This window comes from Vidua macroura, chromosome 3 (genome assembly GCF_024509145.1).
Source record: "Vidua macroura isolate BioBank_ID:100142 chromosome 3, ASM2450914v1, whole genome shotgun sequence".
Taxonomy (NCBI): domain Eukaryota; kingdom Metazoa; phylum Chordata; class Aves; order Passeriformes; family Viduidae; genus Vidua; species Vidua macroura.
The window spans coordinates 17,141,349-17,163,363 of record NC_071573.1 but is presented as its reverse complement, the minus strand read 5'-3'; the positions used below and the strand labels follow the sequence as shown (position 1 = coordinate 17,163,363).

Below are 22,015 nucleotides of genomic sequence, written 5' to 3'. Positions count from 1 at the left end.
GCTACAAGACCAAATCACTGAAGACTGCAGAGTATTTGGTTGTGTAACAGACAAGGAAATTAAGTTGCAAGTTTTCCGCAGCTCCTTTTTCAAAATGCTTAAACAAGAATGGTAAATGCTGTTAAAAATAAAGGATGACAGTAGCAAAAAACTAATTTGGATTTTCTTTAAAATGCTGGTAGCATTAGGACAAGCAAAGCAGTGGAAAGCACTTTTCCTATACCTACACTGAAGTTAACATCTGGAAGAAATGTAGACTGTGATACATGTCTTTTTTTCAGAAACCAGAAATCTTAATTTCTAAGAAGTCTTGAATGGGCTGAATTAAATTATAAATTAATTTTTATATGAATATATAACTTAATTTTAGAGCAACTTTGAAATTTCAAGTTATTTTGTATTCCTGTGCAACAACATAAAGTCAGACACTATAAATTAAGCTTGTTACAGTGACTATGCCTCTCAAATATTTTAAATTTAGCTTTAGAGATTTGGACTTTGAAAGTGACTGATGTTGAAATCATCAGAACTGATGTGTTAGATTAATGCCACGTTCAATGATTTTCTCACACACCCGAGAAAGAAGAGCTGCTCCTAGGATTAGTGTATTTGGTTTACATGGCTAGGTTTTGGGGGGGTGAGGGGCCACTGCAGAGGTGGCCTCTGTGAGACCAGTGGCTGCCCCATGCTGGACACTGCCAGTTCCAGCTGGCTCCATGACAAACCTGCTCTTTGCCAAAGCTGGGCCCATCAATAGGACTGGTTTGTTCCTCTGTCGATAACACATATAAGGAGAAAAAACCTGCTGCCCAGGAGCTATGGGAGAGGAGCAAGAGAAATGTAAGAGAAACAGCCCTGCAGACACCAAGGTCAGTGAAGGAGAACAGCAAGGAGGCATTCCAGGTGCTGGAGCTGAGATTCTGCTGCTGCCCACAAAAAGAGTAGGTTGTCCCCTCGCAGCCCATGGAGGACCACGCCAGAGCAGTTATAGCAGCTATCCACACTGCAGCCCATGCCAGAGCAGGTGGATTTTCTCTGAAGGAAGCTGCAGCCTGTGGAGAGCCCACAAAGGAGTAGGAAGTGCAGCCCACGGGCGCCCATGCTGGAGCAGTCCACTCCTGAGTGCACCCCATAGAGAGGACCCATGCTGGTACAGGTTTGAAGAGCTACAGCTTGTGTGGAGGACCCACATTGGAGTAGTTTGAGACTATATCCTGTGGCAGGGATCCCATACCACAGCAGGGAACTGTGAAGAAGAAGGAATGACAAAGTGTTATGAACTCACTGCAGCCCCCATTTACCAATAGCCCATGCCACTCAGGGGATTGAGGGGAAGGAGGTTGAAGATTCAGGAACAAAGGACTGAAGCTGAGCCTAGAAAAATGGGGGGAGGGGAGAAGGTGATTTTAGTCTGGTCCTTGTTTCTCACTATCCTATTCTATATTTAATTGGAAAGAGATGAAATTAATTTTCCCCAAGTTGAGTCTGTTTTGCCTGTGACAGTAATTGGTCATCTCTCCATCTTTACCTCAAGCTAAAATATGTTTTATCTCATGTTCTCCCCCTGTCCTGTTGAGGAGGGGGAGAGAGAGAGTGGCTTGGTGAGCACCTGGCAGAAAACCAAGGTTAACCCACTACAACTAAAAGGAGAAAAAAAACTACTAGGTAACATATTTTCACTGCTTTGCAATACAAAATTACTTTTGTGTATGTTAACAACAGTAATAAATTACTCAGGATTTGAAATTCCCCATACCGCTTTCAAAAGAAAACATTTTATATTTTTTTCTCTAAAATTGTATTCAGTATTTTCCCAATGCTGCTCAATTATTTTGGTCCCCTTTTTCCACTTTTCTGAACATTTATATTCTCTAATTATGTTTGTCTACAAAACATTATTGGAGAAAGACACCTGCAATGAAATCAGCATTTCGACATAAAAATTCCCCTCCACAGACAGCCTGTCAGCAGTGAAGCAAACTGCATGCTACTACTTCAGCAAGAATCATAACTCATGCTAAGTACCAGTGCTCCAGGCAGGCAATCCACATACCAGTCTCCTGTTGAGAAAAAGCCCAAATCCCTCTAATTTAATTGAGTTTGTTCCTTTGGTTTTAATGATGAAACATTATCTATTATCTAGATATTCCAAATATCTATCTCCAGGACCAGAGAGATATTTGGAATTATAATCTGCAACCATCAAAAAGCTTCAGATATTACAAACTAACTCTCTAGAACCCTCTGAACTGTCCCCATCTATGTACCTTCCTACATGGCACAAGCCACTCACTTTGGTATCTAACATTATTGCAGATGACAAATTATTTATACCTGCCTAGTGCAAAAGACTATGACAACTGCACCAAGCACAGCATCACTGGTCAGGGAAGGCGGGGGATTGTCCTGCTCTGCTGTGGCCTGACCTCAAGTGCTGTGTGCAGCTCTGGGTGCCACAATATAAGAAAGATACAAAGCTCTTAAAGTGAGTCCAAAGGAGGGCAATGAACATGGTGAAAGGCCTGGAGGGAAAGCCATAAAAGAAGTGGCTGAGGTCACTTGGATTGCTAAGCCTGGAGAAGATTGAGGGGAGATGCCACAGCCATCTATAATTTCCTTATGAAAAAAAGGGAAGGAGCAAGCTCTTTTCTCTGGTGACCAGTGACGGGACCTGAGGGAATGTCCTGAAGTTGTGTCAGGGGAGGTTTAGGTTGGATATTAGATAAAGGTTCTTCACCTAGACGGTAGTTGGGCACTGGAACAGGCTCCCCAGACAAGCAGTCACAGCATCAGCCTGAGGGAGTTCAAGAAGCATTTGGACAACACTCTCAGGTACTTGGTGTGATCCTTGGAGTGTCCTATGCCAGGCCAGGAGTTGGACTTGTACATGATTCCTGTGAGCCCTTTCCAAATCAGGATAATCTGTGATGCTATGAACTGATTTAACTCAAAAGAAGACATGTGTTTGCATTTATTTCAAGACTGGGGCTGTTTTGGAAATATGGGAATGATTTTGAATTCTGATTTATATCCTTGCATTATTCTTCCTTAAACAGAAGCCATTGCCACTGTCCAGCAACTGATTTGGCTTGACTTGGCTTGAGAACAGGGTTCTACTCCTGTTACGTGCTTTATATCAAGCTATGTCCACCTTCTTTGTTTAGGCGTCACAGGCTATAGCTATGCACATGGTGTCTTCTGCATCCTTCTGAAGATTACAAATCTGCCTTCTGACTTTTAACATTAGAGTTAATTTTAATGCAAGAGCAGAAATGCCCTTGGAAACTGTCCAACAATGCTTTTGTTAAGAATTTCCAATATCATTTAAAAAAAATAAGAGAAAAACAAAAGCTGCCTAACAGACTTACCAGTTTTTGAATAATAAAAATGAACTGGCAAAATGGGATTTGGAATTTCTTTTTTACTTTTTTTTTTTTATTTTTATAAAGGTATTATAACAAGTGAATTAAAGCTATATTTTATTTATGTTTTGCTCATGCAGCTCAGAGAAATATTCTGGCCACACTTGTCAGGCACCTTTGTAGACTGTCTTAAGCCTAACAGTTGTATATTAGATATCTGCCTCTGCTGCCAAGTGACACTGCTATCCCTGTACCTCATGGCCACTTTTCTCCCTGGGTAGCAATGCTGCCAAAGGCATAGCAGTGTGCTAAGCAACAACATCAACTAGTCAAGTAACAGCAAGAGCACTCAGAATCTGAAAATCCCAACATTGCCCTTGCTGCTGATCAGATCTTCAGTAGAAAAAAATCAAAAAAATGATGCAATAATTGTCAATAACTTCTCCTAACTATGATTCTTCAAAAATAACAGACTGAGGATTGCCAGGAAATAATACCCTCCTGATGTTAGGTCTCCCCAAAACTTAGTTTTGAACCAGTTTATTGAAAGAGAATTTTTTAAATCTTTTAATATAATTAAGCAAATAATTAAATTTAGATGTTATTAGAGAAAGACTGCCACTACATCCTTGAGACAGAATACCTGTTCATCAAAAACAAATCTATGCTTGAAGCATACCTCTTGTAGCTTAGAAAGAAATCTGTTTGGTTTTGAAGCTTTCATTATTTAAAATTAAGTTCTCTAGAATTCTTTACTGAGGTACCAGGAAAGCAGCTGTTCAATAACTGTCATTACTGTGGGATGCAGAGACATGATGGAGAGCTGCTGCAACCCAGTAACTCCTATCAGCTAAAGCTTACCAGGTTAGCTACTTTTTCCCAATCCCTACCTCCTCCTTTTCCTCTTAATGAATTCACATTCAATTAAAAAGGCAACACAAGACAAAGAGAAAGAAACAAACAAATAAAAAAACCACTATGCAAAGAAGAATTTAAGAATATTTCACTCATATGTTTTCTCTCCAACACTTCCAATACCAGACAAACAACTTCACAAGGAGGCACAGGAGCTAGCTGAAGCAAATGCATAGAATCGGAACAATTTCAGCTCTGCAAGGATTTCAGGCAAGCATTTGCAACATCACTGTGGCCTACAGTGTTGGAGTATGTATCTCTTGAAAATTCCTCCATTAACAGTATGGCTCTTCAGCACACTGGGTACAGCATACGTGTACCCTGAGCCCTCACTTCAGCAAAAACTCCTCACTGGGCCTTCAAACATGTTGCAGCAAATTCATTTAATCTTAAATACAGCATCTGAGTTCACAAAAGAACAGAGGTGGGTTGTGTTCAAATCTTTTATAGTACAAGCTGTGTTGCTGCCACTTGGAAAAAGAAAACCCTACAAAAACAGCTAGCCAATGAGCCACACTATATTAAGATCCATTTGAAGAACAATTAATTAGCAAGAGACCAGCAGGATGTTACAGATTTTTACTTCCTCTGTGGTCAGTCAATAATTAAATATTGATCAGTTTTAAAGAAACTCGATCATATTTGTGCATCTGAACTTGTTCTGTGCTTTCAGAAGAGATAAAACAGTTGAATTTTGAACCTCTTTACCATACTCTTGAACCTTTTTACCACAGTCCTCAACTTGACATCTGTATAAGAAAAAGCCTAAAACAAACCAAAACCACAACACCAAAACCCACAACTTTGCTACAGTTTTGACATCTAGAACAAACTGTTTCTATATTTGAGAATCTTTTTACATAAAAAATTTGATACAAATTGGCTTCACAAGATGTTTTTTAACACATCAAACTCTATGTGGATTAGTAAGTGTTGCACATGCTTAAGTTAGGCTATTCACTTCAATAAAAAATCAGTATAAATACCTACTGTGGCCTACAAAGCCTTACTGTAAGTAATGAACAAAATATGCTGGCCCAATTTTATCCCTGTTACAACTGAAATTAATTTAAGAAATCATTTCAATGAAGCAAAACTCAATCCCCTCCACAATGCTGAAAGAGTATATATGAAACTTCAAAATCTGTTCATGTGTACCTTGACTTGCACTCACTATATACCCCTCTTCTGCCTAACCTGTCATTGTACACCATCAAGTCTGTGATTATATACTTTTAAATTCAGTGCCTCCATAAATGCTCACTCCTTGGATTTTGATTTTCTTTGCAGGTTTCAAGTAACATGATTATCTCAGAGGGAGCTGTAATGAAATGTTATGCAAACTTCGTGAGGTGGATGGAGGATATGAATATCTTCATTATTGGCCATAAGTGATCATATGTCAATGACTATCCCATTCAAAATTATGCATCTCAAAGTAATGGGTTTGTCCCTTGGAGTGGAAGAGTGGAGTGCAGGAAATAACTTCTTTAGCAAGAGAACACTCAAAACCCTCAAAGATTCATCTGAAAACAAAAAAGAACATCTTTGCTCTAGAACTGTATATGTAAAATAGAATTTATAAATAAATAGACATTTTATTTATATTCATGCAATAGCCTGTCTGTTACAACACTCATGAGTAATGCAGTTGCCTTAAACCATAAAACAAAGTATTTCATGTATCTACTGTTAGCATATCATTGTACTTTGGGGTAGTCACAATAAATGTTAATTAAATAAATATTTTATTGGAAACAAGAGATATTAATGGTCCATTTTTTTTTCCCCTTTACATTGTTCAAATAGGCTGTGGGAGTAAAAATAACTGGATCAAATGAGAGGGAAACCCCCAGAAGAACATGCATTACAGATTACAGAGAAAGCTTTACACACAAATGCTGCAGGGATATTGAAGACTACTACTGTGACAAAATACTGACTTAATAAAAATAATAAAAACCCCCAGGAACAACAACAACCAAAAAAAAAAAAAACCACCCCAGCAACAAAATCACACACAAAATAAAGGTTTTGCACTTTCAATCTTTAAACAAGTTAATGCCTATTTTCCTTCTTCCTGCTAATGTTGTGATAAGGTTTAATATACAGGTATCTGACCATTCAGCTACCAGATATCAAACCGTTGACAGATTAACCCCCCTGCAATTAATAATTATTCATTTGATCACAGATATCAACATGTAGCAAAATCTCTTACAAAAGACACAGCTCAGATTTCTGTGCTTTCGATGTTTTAGCTCTACTGAGATAAGGCACTGACCTTTATTCTTGATTGACAATGGGAGAATACTCCACTTACAAGCTTACTACTGTGAAGCCTTGTTGTCAGCGTGAAGAATCACAAAATTGTGTTAAAAGGCAGACAGAATTCAATACCTGCCTCAACATTTGGAATGTGATCTTTCCAAAAGATCATCAGTTCTTGTCATTTCCCTGTAAGTATAAACAACTCAAGTTTAAGATTTCACTAAGAGGGATAAAATACTCTTTGCAGGTTAGAGGGAAGGAGGGTTACAGTCTAAGAACTGCTTGGTAAAGGACCTTATTTCAGGTTTCATCTTCAAAGGACTCTGCTATGCCATCTAGGATTTTCATGTAATAAAGACAATTTACCCTTCTTATTGGACCATTTCCATTCAAAGAGGTGGCTGTACCACAAGGAATATTTTCCTGTGCCTCTTGAAGTCAATGTGACTGTGATTGCAAATTACTCACTAATGTAAAGAATAGCAGACTGTTGCATTGTGCAAGCTCACCCACATTCTTCTGCAGCTCTGTAAATGCAGCTACTTTCCTGTCTTGATTGTACTGTACACTCTAACAATGGGTTTCACCTAATAAGCTATTCAGGAAACTTACATAGCATGCAGGTCATCTCAATCCATTTCCTTGCTGTTACAAGTAACATGAAAAATGCTTTCAAACATCATCTGAGATAGGAACACTTTGAAGCACCTTAAATTCTCATAAAATATTCACTAGAGCTATCCACAGTATCAGTCCTATTGTGGTCTCAAACACAGTTACATCATGTACTACTGCTGCAGCAAGAAAAGTCTTGAAGGAAATCTCTCCCCCACATAGGGTAGAGTATGTTCAAAGTCCCATGCATGGAGAAGAAAAAGATGGGGGAGAGAGAGAATGAAAATTACATCTAAAATTAAAAACAAAACAAAACAAACAAACAAAAAACCATCCACCAGCTATTTGCTTTTAGCTACTCTAGAACTACATTGTAATCACCATGAGATAAATGTTCTAACGTCCATCTGCACCATCCCAATCTTTCTCCTCCCACATCAGTGCTGAATTTGCCAGAGTAGAAGAAGGAATCAGCCAAGAATGTTAAAAAATATTTCCAGTTAGGAGACTTGCATGTAGTTTGGAACAGTACTGACATCCCATTTACCTACGATCTAACCACCATGGGACCTCTAAATAGCTAATTTCTCTATCATTTGGGAAATGCCATGCCCAACTGCTGGAGTAACACTTTTCTTCTGGAGTCCCAGCTGGCAGACAGCCTAACAGAGTACCTAGACAGAGGTTTAGAAATTAAAAAAAAAAAAAAAAAAAAAAAAAAAAAAAAAAAAAAAGTGGGGGGGAGGGAAAAAGAAGCTGGCTTACGTGCTCCAGTTTGTCTTTCCTCCTCAGCCAGACACTGGCACTGTAGTCCTGCTGCTTGACAGTGCTGTAGAAGTTCGCACCTACTCTGGTGAGGCTTGGGGAAGGCTCCCTGGGTCTGCTCTTCAGCCTCATCTGCTCGAAGCCCTCATGGGGGGATGAGGAGAGCCAGTCATGCCTGACTTCCATCTTGACATGACAAGGCAAAGTCCAAGGGGAAAAAATCAGAAGAAATCAAGAAATTAAGAGGTACTAAACGAATATGGTCCAAAAGGGAATAGGACGGGGGAAGAAGAAAGAGAAGGAAATAATAAAAAACAAAACCCTAAAACCAGAAAATGGTAAGAGAAGGGGGGGATAAGCAGAAATAAGGTAGGAGTGGAGGGAGAAAGAAAGGCTGCAGGTACAAGAGCTGGGAGAGATGAAGGGGCACTAGGGAAAGAAGACGCTCCAAGATGCCGCTGCTTGTTGCCCTGGCCGCCAGGAAGCTGCAGTCCAGGACCGACGCAGCGGGAAGCGGCCGCCTGCGGCTCTGCCCGGGACGGAGGCGAGGGGCGGCGCGGCCCCGGCAGCCGAGGCCGGGCGGGGCTGCCGCCTCCAGCCCGCCTGCAGGTTGGCGCAGTGGAGGGGCCGCCGCCCGCCCGGGGATGAGCCCGGCTCCTCCCCCGCCTCCCCTCCCCGCAGCCACCTTCGGGGGAGCAGCCAGCGGCACGGGAGAGCCCCTTCCTTTTGACAGGAGCTGCCGCCGCCGCCCTCCAGGGGCCCCCCGTGCCCCTGGGGAAGTTGTCTCGTCTGCTCTCCCCTCGTCCCGGCGGCACCGACCCACCCGCAGCTCGCCGAGGGCTGGGCGGCCGCTTGCCACTCCCTCTCCTGGAAGCCTTTGTCCGATCTCCCCACGGCGGAGGCTCCCGGGGCCGCCGCCGCTGCCCTGCCCAGCCCATCCCGGGGTGGGCTGTGCCCCTCACCCCGCCCGGCCCCGCCGCGCCCGCCGGGGGATGCGGGGCTGCGGCCGCCGGGGCCACCGCGCCGGCCTCTCCCGCAGCATCTCGCCGTCACCGCGTTCCCTCCCTCCCTGGGCAGGGGCTCCCGGTTCTCTCGAGCGTAACCAGACCGAGCTGCCGGCCCTTTCACCGGGGCAGCCAGGAGCGCACCTCGCCGACCAGGAGGCGAAAGCCGCGGCTCGGCTCCGGTCCAGGTCCGAGTCCCGCCTGAAAGCCCCCGCCGCCGCAGCGGCTCAGCCAGCACCAGACCTCAGAAATCGACTCTCTTCTGTGGTCCCGATGGACAGAGTCGCTGGGATGCCCACATTCGTAGATCGCTGGCATCTAGGATTTCTCTCATAAAAAGACCTTCTAGGGTGGTTTCTATAGTCCGCTGCCACCTCTTTTAGTAGAACTTGATGTGTGTTGCTATTTAGCTCAAACGTGTTTCAGCAGAAAAAAGGACTTTCCTTTTTCACACTATGAAAAGCCACCTCGCTAATTGCCCACACACTCTGTAAAGCTATATTAGGCATAGACAAGAAAACTTTCTCACACTGTGCATCAAGAAATATTTACTGGAGCTCAGAACAACATTTCAGTTTCCTGGTCAATATTTGTCATGAGGCAAGTGTTTGCATGTATTCCAGTCCTTTGGAAATAGGTGTCTCTATGAGCATGTATGATTGATACATCAGCATCTGCAGATTTTTTTTTTTCCCTGCTACACAACTACACTGATGTCGCTATTCTGATAAAGGGATGCTGAACTAGAGGTCTACACTTGAATGCAGTTAACTGAAAATAGCCTTTGAATGGTAAAGAAGTTCAACCAGACAAATTTCTGCAAAAATTACAGAAGAGCCCTCGGCTAATCACTTGATCTACAGTGAGCTCTACTTCCATGAAAAGGCAAATTTGAAATATCCTCATGATTGGATTTAAGGTGTATTACTGCCAGAAAATAACGGCCAAAAACCAGACAGATAATTAATTTTTTCCTGTCAAAATTCTGAAGATAAAGGCAAAACTCACATCACAATTCATAATTGAGGATTATTTATAATAGATAATACTAGTATATTTGTGAAATACTGGGGAAAAAAACTGAACAGTAGCAGAGGTTTCGTAGGAACATAAATTACAGCATCTTCCTCTAAAACTAGACAGACAATTTCAAAATTCTTACCTAAATACTACTACAAAAACGAGTGTAACAAAATTCCAACAACCAGAACCTTCAATATTTTATACTTTTAACTCACCAGTATAAAGGACTTACCGTTTTCTTTCTAATAACTTTCTAGTTTCTTCAGTTAGGAAATGTAGGTATTTCCAGGATTGTCCATACAGCCTCAAAACACCTGGATCAAGAATGAGACCTATGTGATCCTGCTGCATGCAGGACACACTGGAAGGCACTGAGATTTAATCTATGGCACATCCCAGCTGCAGCAGTTTTAAGCTCGCACAGAATAACTTGAGTAGAGATCTGCTGAACTGAACTTTAGCTGCAAATGCCCATTTAGGAATTCTATATGCTCATAGATGCACCTACTCCCAAAGGACTGGAACAAATGCAATCATTCAGTCAGAAGAAAGGAAGAGAAGGGAAACAAAAGAGCCTTTGTGTTTCTTCAAATATATAATATCCCAACAGGCGTACATATACATACACACACACATATATATATATATATGTGTGTGTATAGCGTTCTTAGAAAAACTGCACGTGCTATAAATCAGGAGAGCCTGCTTTATGCTGTGTTTGCATAAGAATTTGTTTCTCTAGCAGTACATGAAGCACTTCAACCTTTTCTTTATCCTTCTGATCTGTCTTGGTTTTGCTGCTTGCAAATGTTCATAAAGAAAAGTTGTTAGTGTCACTCTGCAGTTGCCACCTGCTTTGCTCCCCATCCCTTAACACTGTAACAGAATCAATATGCCACTGTACTTGAGTACAAGACATTGTCTCATTCCCCCATACGTACTGCATTAAGATTTGCTTAAAACATATGCTATTTGGTAGGGTTAATTCATTCTACCTTCCCTAGCTACACTACCAGCAGACCTTCTCAACTGCCAGAGGAACTTCTTTCTGCCTATCCAGGACAGCCAGATAATGGAGTCCTAAAGCTGCTTTTAATCTCCAGGCTATAAAGAGAGAGTTTGCGCCTCTTTCCAAACACCCTCTTTGACATGTAGGTGTGCTGCTTTCTACTACTACTACTGCCAACATTATTATTATCCCAGTCCTACTCTCACTAGGAATGAGAGAGAAAAGGCAAAAAAAGAAGCCTGGAAAAAGCCTGTTAAAATCATGTGAACAAGCTATGCTTGCTAAGCCTTTCTCACTTGCTGACCCCAAGCAGAAAAGATTTCTAGTGGGAAAACATAATCTAATGACTATAAATTCTTGTGTTTTCCTAAAAATTTTACTCAGGCAAAGTAATAAGCTAAGAATACAATGTCAGTCCCTAGTGAATACATGGTTATTAATCTAATTTGAAAAGAGTAAAGAGCTGTTTTCCAGATTTTGTGTTCCAGGTTAGATCTATGCAAACTCCCCCCAGTTTTGTTCAAACAATCACAAGCATATCAACCAACTTAATTCAAAGATAATTCAACTCATTAAAATTCAATCAGTTCTGCAGTAGATCAGCAATTCCAATTGGCTGTATGAGCTGGATTAAACTGCTGTCTTTCTCTTCCATGCAATTTTCAGAATTACCCAAACACCTGCTCCTGTCAAGGCCCCTTGCTTCCATACCCAGATGACTACAGCAGCAAGGATGACTGAAATTACAAACATCACACTTATATAATTAGCAATAGATGCAAGTCATGCATATCATGATATGATTTTACCTTACCATGGTTCAGGCTACAATTTTCTTCAATTTGCTGCCCATCTTATCAAGACTCAGAGGAACTCCTTTAAAGCAATCTACAGAATTTTCCATTTTCTATGCCAACAGGATGAATGCTGTAGGGGGCAGAGTTAACTCAGGCCAATACAAAGAAAAATAGGACATAAGTTGAAACATGTAGGTAGGGCTTCAACAGATATACTTTTTTAAAAAGACAGCTTCTATTTCGTCCAAAAATCTTATCTAGATAAGTTTTAAAGGGCCTCCTCCCTGTGCTCCAGCTTTCTAAACACATTCTTTTTTAATGAAGGGGTTCTAGCAATTCAACATATCTACAAGAACCTTAGACCTTTTATCAGCAAATGGCATATACCTAAAACTATAAAAACTCCTATAGCAAAACTTTATTTTGGCTGCATAGCAATTCTTGCATGTGTGCACCTGTAACAGATTCAAAGCCTCCTTACAAAGTACTAATTTCTAATGCAAAGCTGGGCTGCACACAAGTACTGACCCACTTTTTAGAATGTACCACACCTGACCAAAACAGCAGGCAGCAATTGCCTTGCAGGCTTCAGCTGCTGTCCAGTCAGAGGGCTGTGACTGACACCAGCTCCAGCAGCAGTGCTGGACCTGGCAGCCGATGGGAAGGGAACTGTCACCTGCTTACCCAGCTCAGCTGAACTTGCTTTCTCATCTAGGAATTGACAAAAACACTCAAATGGGCAGATCTTTTTAACCTCTCAATAACACTGGCCTGTTCCAGATTAAATTAATCATCTTTCAAGCAATTTTTAGAATTACCAGCTCCTTCCTAGCACCCCAAATTCTATCAGGCTACAGAGAAAAAACCCATTACAGCAGGCTGTTTCCTCTATGCTGATACGCTGGCCATGTCTCCAAGCCTATCTGCTACTACATCCTGGAAGCAACTGCCAATCATTGAAACATGGGTTTGCAATAGGGAAAGACTGGAGAGGAAAAAAAATAAAGAAAGAAAAAAGAGATTTTTTTTTCCCTATAGTGCAATGTCCTACAGTGCCAAGCACAAGGTCAGAATAGTAAAACTCACTAGATGTGCAGTAGGAAAAAAGTAAGAAAAAAGCTAGACTGCTACATGGAGATTTATAAATAATTTGTGCATTGTTGTTTTGTCAAATCCTATGCAGCACAATATGACACCTTTATACCTTTATCTTCAATTTTTGGACAAGAATTGCTGTAATAAGTATGAAATGGGAGGGTCAAATCTAAAGTTAAAGGGAAATTTTGGAGTTGGAGGTGCTTCAGATTTCAGGTTATGAACATATCAGACACCTACCTCAGAAATAACATGGAAACCTCATCTAATACTGATAATGTTCCCTGCTTTAGCCCTCCCTTTCTGAATTCAACTATTAACCAAACTCTTCTGTGTCTCTTGCATGAAATTTTAACCTCAAACTCTTTCTTCTTTTCATGATCTCTGATTCAAAATAAACAAAAATCAGAAACAAACAAAAAAAAATCCAAAACCACAAACACAACAAAAACCCCAGAAACAAACAAACAAACACATAACAAACCCTAACACAGAACAACCACATGTTAGGAACATCATTAGTCTTGAGACATCTCTTGTCTGTCAGATTTGGTTGAAATAAGGCATGTCCCAGAACACAGTCTGGGATTGACAGAGAAAGTATAATTATATAAACTTTGTTTCCTTTAGAAACCAAATAAAAAATACCTGAGACATCAACTAATCCATCTTCCATTTGAAATAAAATGTTATTCTGTAAGTATCATCAAAATATCCACTTCACCTAGAAGTCCAGGCCTAGAATGTTTCTCCTGTGGCCTCCTTTCTATCTCCATGTAACCTAAGAGGGTGCTAAACTGGCCCCTTCGATCTGTCATGGGCTGCATGGATACCAGCATGGACTGGGATGCTCTCACTTTCACTAGGGATTGTGAGATATTATATGGTATCTTCTATCTCACCACCAAATTCTGCTTTTGCTCTTTCCACTCTCCTTCATCCCTTCCCCCACACCCATCCATACATTGCCAAAGAATATTTTCAGTTCTGGTCCAGACAAGATTTCATCTTGCACCTTAAAATAATACTCATTAGTGGCACATACTAATTGGGCTGAATTCTGTCCTCTATTCCACCTCTATGTCCCCACCGGAGTAATGAAAGAAAAATAATTGTATAATGAACCTGTGACCAAGGGGCAAAATTTGGCCTACATTTCTTTAAAATAAATCTGCAGCAAGTAATAGGTGTCCATTTACCATGAGAATGAGAGCCTTTACATTTGTGTGAAGGGTCCTGGCTTTTTTTTGTCTGTTTACTGGGCAGGTTCACATCTATCACAGCTTGGGTTTTTCATGCTGAATTTATCTGGTTGGTGCAGCTAAGTTCAACAAGCAGACTTCTGACAAGATCGGAGCTCTCAAGGAGTCTCGCTCTGAAGTGAGTTGTTAAAATTGTTCCAGAGAAGTGGCAGTTAGCAGACAAAAAGCACTGTAAGGGACAATGTTTTTAACAGTTGTTCAGGGATAGAGGAATGCTTTTTCACTTCTATTTTCAACACATACATAAATTTTTGTTGATAACAAGGGATATATTCTCTACATCTGCACAATTTGAGGTGTAGGGAGGAACAGGAGAGAAAAAATTGAACAACCTTTCATGAATCATGGAATCATTAAGGCTGGAAAAGATCTCTAAGATAATAGAATCAAACCTTTAACACGCTTTTCACCACTTAACTATATCTCCAAGTGTCACATCCACACACCTTTTGAATACGTCCAAGTATGGTGATTCTGCCACTTCCCTGAGCAGTCTGTTCCAATGCCTGAATGCTACTACATAAACAAAAAAAAAAAAAAAATAGAGAAAATAAAGAAACTTCAATTAGGAGTGGGGGAAGTAAAACAAAGAGAAGGAAACATTAGTGAATATTCTTTTGAGGAAGGATTGGTAGGGCAATTGGTAAGGAAAGAACAAACTCTAACATTAGCACTCTGAAACCTCCCATAAGTATATTCTCACAAGGATTAATATGGTGCAAAGACAGAAATGTATTTCAAAAAGAACAAATTAGCACAAAGACTTCTTTCTTTTCTTTTTAATAGCAGAGTAGCTCTGTAGTGTATGTTTACATTTACTCAGCAAAATTTTAATCACAAAAAGTATTAAAACAGGAACTATCCAAAGACATATGACATTTTCTACTTACAAAATATTTATCTACCATAAAAAGGAGTATACTTTCAAATAATCCTAACTTTTTAACATAGAAATTTAATTTTCAATATATTCTGCCTAATTTTTGAAGATATTACTCTGAACTTAAGAAAATTATCTAAATTATAACTGCCTTTCAGAAATTAGCTCCAAACTTTCTAAATAATGTCAAACTGCAAGCTACAGTATCAGAAGCTTTAACCCAGTGTGTTTTCTAACTGCAATAAAACTTAGAAGAAAAAGTGATTCATTTGTATTTGCACCATCCTTTCTACTGTAGATATAGTTGATTTAAAACATTTTTCATTGAAGTGTTTATAAGCATTTGGATGGTGGCTTCCAGTGAAATACAGGTGAAAGGGTCATTATTTACTGAACTATTTTTCACTGAAAGAAAGCAGAAAGTTATGTCACAAAAAGACATTTTTTCCCCACCAGAGTTATGTTGTGTTGCATCAAACATCAGACTTCCTTGTGTGACCAGAAAGATGTTTATTGGTGTGACAGCACCTAAAACAAGATAAAATAAGACCCATGAGGCAATATGACACATATTCTTTAACTACAAGCTTATCTTTATACCATGGCCCAACTGATCTGACAGCATTTGGGGTCATTGTGTTTGAATCAGACCAGCTACACTCAGAAGAACAGAGTTGTAGGATAGTGTTCTCACATGGTTGGTGCAGGAGAGAGGAAGAATAGACTGTGGCAGCCTGGATTTAGAGTGGTTTGAGTTACAGAGAATCGTGTCCTTACAAATAAGTGTATTTTGTATAAAGCCTGACTGACCCAGAAGATTGCCTACATGATTAACATTTCAGGACAAGTTTTCTAAAGATTATTATTAATCAGTGCCTAGCATACATTATGTCTCAGGTACAATACTGTCTCATTCACATTTGCTGTGACAAGAGATCTTGGGATTCTTTGTACAAGGTTTTGCATAGATACATTATAAGTGATACCCCCTGCCTCTTGAGCTTTCTATCTGAATAAACAAGTCAGAGATCAGAGAAAGAAAGGAAGCAATTATTCCATTTTAGCAGATAAAATTTGAGATACATAGAAGACATGCCAAAATTATTAAGTAGCCTGTAAAAGACCTAAAGATTGAGGTAAGATCTCCTGGAACTGGTTCCACTCTTTAGCCAGAAAATACACCATGGTTTCATGTTAATGAATACACACTACAGAGGAAATTTCAGCTCAGTGGTTATGCAGTAAAGGATTTCACTATGTTTCTCTACTAGGGCTTTACTAACATAAGTACCAGCAAGGGTGCTGAAAATACCATAGATGTGCTGTCAAACAGGTATAGCCTCAACAGGACTTGGCAAATTCATTATGTGATGTTGACAGCTGCATTACAAACTCCTGATTACTTTACAACCCTGATGAGGTTTCACAAAGTAACACAGAGTGAAAAAGAATTAAGGTACATAAAAACAAAAAGGCAGAATATGTCAACTGTTATTTGAAGGAGGTGGAAATGAATAACTATTGGTGCCAAATGCTAACAGGAAAAAACCCACTTGTAATAAGACGGTGATAAAAAGCAAGCAATGTGTACTAGTTTGCGGATTGTAACAATACAAGGCAAAAATAATTTTTTTTCAGGAAAGTGCATCTACCTTGACAACAAAAATGAAGCAGATTCCTAGCACAAAAAGATTTACACGAGAGGGGTTTTCTACCAAGATAAATTAGTTCAAAGGAGGCAACAAATACCAACAGTAAGGGTTAGGTTTTTCTTTGGTGTAGATCTCATCTGGCTCAGCTTTGTTTCTTGATTATATTAGGGGACAGGAGTCAAAGCTGCCAATATTATGTCTCTGAAAAACTTTTTCACCTCAAGAAGCAGTAGTTGATGTGAAGATTGAAACATATATGTGTATAGTGTCTTACATTTAAGAAAAATGGGGAAAGATGAATGATGTAGTCTTTTTCTCTGCCCCAAAACTATTTTTCTTCCTCATACATATATTTCTGCTATATTTAACATATTCAAAAGGGTACATTCTGGAGCTGGCCAGAAAATCTGTTGGTTCATACCTAATTTTGCCCATCTGAATATGCACTGACTGTGCAGTTGTATTAATGTGACCAAAGTGACCAACACTTTGCTGAATCATTGATGACTGTGATTCAGAAAGGGCTGAATCTGTCTGAGATCCTTGGGATATAGGATAGTCTTACCTTTTATGAACTTCTGGGATCAGATTAACATAAATAGATCCAATACATTTGCCTTTAGAGCCACAGCTTCAAAGAAAGGGTCTTAGGTCATGCTCACTTAGCTGTACCCTCACTTGGAGGTTATACTGGAAGACAAAAGCTGAATGAGGGAGCATGGATATTACCTCTGCAAGCAGTGCTTCCTCCATTGTATCATATGGTTAGGCCATTGTATGCAGAGCCAGGCAGAATTGCCATAGCTCCAACCTATCACAGCCACATGTAAGACATGTGAGATGTGCTCCTGCTGAACTCTGCTGACTTCTGGTACAAAATGAGTTTCATTCTAATACAATCCATAGGAAATGTATTCTAAGGGAAGAGTTTGTTTCCTCATGAACACTCTCAATGGCTTAAACCAAATCTTCTTGAAATGAAATATTAAAACTCTTGTGAAGTCGGAAAACTGGCAAAGGAGGGACTGCAGTCATCACAGTTTGTGTACTCTACTCTAGAAAGGAAAAAAATCCAGATTTCTTTAGGGGACTGGAAATTAAAAATAATTAGAGCTTTTTTCAAAGTGGAATTTTGATTATCTGCAAAGCCTAGAAATTACTGTAAATGCTCAAGCTATTGAATGTTGAAGTATGTATTACCCTTTCCTGAAAATTGTTGTGGTGCATATGATCCCTTTTTATACTGCACAAGAAGGATTCAGATAATCCCTAAATGCCTCACTAAGATTTTTTTCATGCAGAAAACATTTGCAACTGTGACAGTCCTGAGGAAAAAGTAGAAAAGATTGATGCAGTGTAATGTATCTCAGTATTTAGTAGGTATACTGGGTTATTGCTGTTTGTTTTCCAGTTAATTTGCAGCACTCAACTTCCCTTCTATAAAGTATTTAATTACCCTTATGTAATGAAAGTTAGAAGCTGAAAAACCTGAAGCAGTTACATAAATGCTTAAACCAATCAACCAAATTTATCAGGTGTTCTAAAATTTACAAATTCAAATTCTTGAAACGTTATAAGAAATCAAAGTAAGGCCACTTTAGGGATCTTCTTTTAAGAGCTTTAATATGCTCCATGCTTTGGTAGAGAAGTAGAATTTACAAGGGTTTGATTTTGTACCAGGATTGTGCTTCCTCCATTCTTGTAAAAATCCATCCACAACTGACCATGTTGTACTTCTAATTCACACAGTTTGCTCATTATGTACTTCTTAGAGCTCACATGAAATTCTAAGCAGCTAGATAAGTACAGAATACCTGAATATCACATACTGAGCAGAGTTTTCACAGGCTTCTTCTGTCTGTATTTCTTCTGTGGGGTTCGGAACCAGAACTAGAAAAGATTCTCTTTTCTAGAACCTCTGTCTTAACAGCAAGGCATAAAAGACAGAAGAGTCCATTCAAAAAGGAAAGGAAGTTTAGAAATGGAATATGATTTCTGATAATGGGAACTGCAAAGTGGGAGTTAATTAGGACTGACTTTCTGAGAATGAGGGCAGTCATTGGGCTTTCACCAGAAGAGACAAGAGTTTGCTTTTAGAGAAGATAGGCTTGTCTTTCTGCAATTCAGTACCTAGTTTTGAGGTTATCCCATAAATGCTACATCCATCAAAGTATTGCTCAAACAAAAGTTCCTTCTGTTGATTCCATGGCTACTTCTTCAATAGCTTTCCCTGTAACTCTAACTTTAGGCAAATGTGGTACTGACTGGCTAGCACCATACCAAAATCAATAAACTAATCTCAGTATTATATAGAATATTAGAATATCTTGAGTTGGAAGGGACCCATGGGGCTCATCAAGTCCAAATCCCCGCTCCTTGCAGGACTACCTAAAAGTAAACAGTATGGCTAAGTGTCATCCATCTGCACCTTGAACTCTGGCAGGCTTCTTGTTGTCACCACTTCCCTGGGAAGCCTGGTGATTCACCCTCTCACAGCCAGGGTGAGACATTTTCTTAATATCCAGTCAGAATTTACCCTGATGCAGCTTCATTCCATTTCTTTGTGTCCTAATGCTGGTCACCAGAGAGAGATCAACACTTCCTTCTTTGCTGCCTGCCTTGAGGGTGTGTCTTAACTGAAGTGAGCCTGAAGTCATTATCAAGTCTGTTAATGCCCAGTCTGAGCATGACAAACAAAGAGGATGGACTAGCCTGAAGAGAATTGAACATTATAGAACCTGGTAACTGGATTCTGAGAAGAATGGACTAAGGAGTGAACAGAGAGGCTGGGAAAAAAGTTTAGCATTTAGCTGTGTGCCTGCAATGTAACGATCTCCATAAGCAGAGTTTCTTTATTCAAACTGTAATTAAACTTTTTTGAGTCCACTATGAGGGATTCACAATTCAAGATGAGAATATCACTACTTACACTTGATTTTGAAATATCCTTCAACACTTTTCTAATACACTTTAGCATTATAATCTCAAAAGGAAGAACTAAATTCTGTAAAAGTTTTATATTTACTTTTCTCTACTAGAAATGTACGGAAGGAAACTTTAATATTTATGAATATGTTAAGGGAATCCATTTTGAACAATTCTTTACAGAATATTTTTTTTTAATTAGATTATTAATAATAATAAATATGTCTTCCAAATCTAATAAAGCAGTAAACCTATATAATTTCTTCTTGTAATACAAGCTGTAAAGCAGTTCAAAATGGAGACAAGAAAAGCATAATAGAAAAGGTAAAAATTACTCTCTAAACACTAACCACCTGACATACTGCTTATGAGCAAAGGGCCAGTCACTGTGAACTGATATTCCTTCAGTGTTCTTCCCAAACATATCTTTTAAAGAACTGAAATAACTGGCTGGGAAAGATATCTGATGTAGCTCATCTGAAAGAGCAGTGGGATGTGCCTCCAGATATTTTCACAAACAAAAGAAGAAACACTGGTGTGGGTAGGGCTTGGCAGAGAAGACATTCAGGGTGAAATAACCCCGGTACCAGTTAAAAAGTGAGGAAGATCTGGAGCATCTTCCATTACCTTCAGGCTAGATTATGCAGAAATGCCAAGACCTTATGCAAAACGACTTAACCTGAACTGCAGAATGCAGTCTCCTTACCTTGTGAACAGCTGCTCTACCCAGCCCTCTTATTTAGAACCATCATTCACTATGTACTGTTGAAACTCAAATATAAAAATTTCAAAATTAATTTAAAAAAAAAGGAAAGGCTTGTCCTTGATTCCCAGAGCACACTACAGGGGCCACTGTATCTCATACAAGCATATCCCATAGTCATATCATGGCTTTATTTCTCAGCCTAAGGAGGTTATCATCAAACAGCTGGTTAACCCATGATAATTTGGAAGACCATCTAATGCCATTAAAAATATTCAGTTAAAAAAGAACAACCAAGCAAAGAATCCAATGCAAAATATTTTCTGCAAAGAAGCGAGAATTTTGCATGTTGCATATTTAGGGGAGGGGAGTAACCTAGGTTAGTAGAAGAAACCCTGAAAATATGACCCAGTTGCTCCTCATGGTCTTAAAGAAAAAGAAAGCAGATACAAAAGATCAATATTGCAAATGATTTTGGCATTTGGGGATATATCATGTTTCATCCTCTTTAAATTATTGACTGTGTCAATAATGTTATACAAGGGGATTTTTTTCCTGGATACCTTACAGACTTCAGTTGCTTGCTTTTGTACTAATTAGGCCATTGACAGCAATTCCTGAGGAGGTGATTTGTGGTTTCCCAGACTGTCTGTTTTAGGAGTGAGGAAAAATGCTGTTACTTTTGTAATTCATGGATTGGCTTATCATTAGGGCTTGGAAATCAGCTACAATATTTGTGGCTGCAGTACATAACTATAGAGTCTGTAGTTTTGTATCGTGGGGCAAGAACAGCTAATACATTTTTACAGAGCCTGCCTTAAAAGCTGAAACATTTGCCAGTCTTCTGCTTGGTATTATTGGACATTTGGTATCAGAGAGGAAAAACAACACACTGAAAAACAAACAGGAAGAGCATGAAAATAGAAAAGAAACCAGGCAGAAAAGCTTGGAATTTAGGATATTGATACAAATTGCTGTCTGGGACAGCAATAACTTTCATTATTTTCCATGTTTCCAGTTCCTTCTGTACAATAGGGCAGGGAAGGCAAAGCAAGGGAAGGGGAAAGAGGGGAAAGAAGGGAAGGCAAGCAGGTATTTATTGGACTCCTCTGTATTTCTAGACATGTACAAAGAACAGAGTGGATTAATCAATAGCCTAGAGCATAGGAGCAGTCACTGCACTGTATGCTTGTCTCAAAATAGGCCTATATACTGTAGTTCTGTCTACCTTTCCAGCTGCTCCCAGTGAGAAACAGTAATATGGATGGTCTCACTACTATGCATGGACTAAGAATTCTCCTTGAACTCCCAGCATGACTCCTCTACTCTGGAGCAACATTCTACCTTGTGGCCACTTGGCCTCCCACAGAGGAGAAGGACAAAGAAAAAAAAGGAGAAAAAAAAAGGATATAAAGAAAAGCAGCAGCAGCAGCACATTTTTTAGGCTACAGGGCTTCTCTTCCTGCAAAAGGAAAGCAAATGGCCTTTTATTCCCATTGCTGCTTGTGACACTTTTCCTTTCTGTGAAGCCCATTAATTTTAACACACTGGTTTTACTGTATACACCCAAGTTCTTGTCTCATTTTTGGTGTCTTTTGGTGACCTGAAGACTCATAAGAGGAAGTAGGACATAGTTTCACAGGACAAAAGGCAAAAGCTCAAAGTAAGTGAGATTTTTCTACAGAAACAATAGATTGTTGACAATCCTGCAAGTAAGGCAACACTTTCCCATTCTTC

General features: G+C 39.5%; 1 protein-coding gene across 2 annotated transcripts in view; it reads right to left on the bottom strand.

The window, feature by feature from the left end:
• PLD5 (phospholipase D family member 5) overlaps positions 1-8,114 on the bottom strand; it is a 165,321-nt gene extending 157,207 nt beyond the window's left edge. For both annotated transcript variants that reach the window (XR_008436271.1, XM_053973550.1), the window contains exon 1: positions 7,929-8,114. Coding sequence is in view for 1 of the 2 variants with exons in the window: in XM_053973550.1 (XP_053829525.1) it covers positions 7,929-8,114 (186 nt within the window). In the remaining variant the exon portion in view is untranslated. The remainder of the gene's footprint in view (positions 1-7,928) is intronic.
• Positions 8,115-22,015: the final 13,901 nt, after the last annotated feature.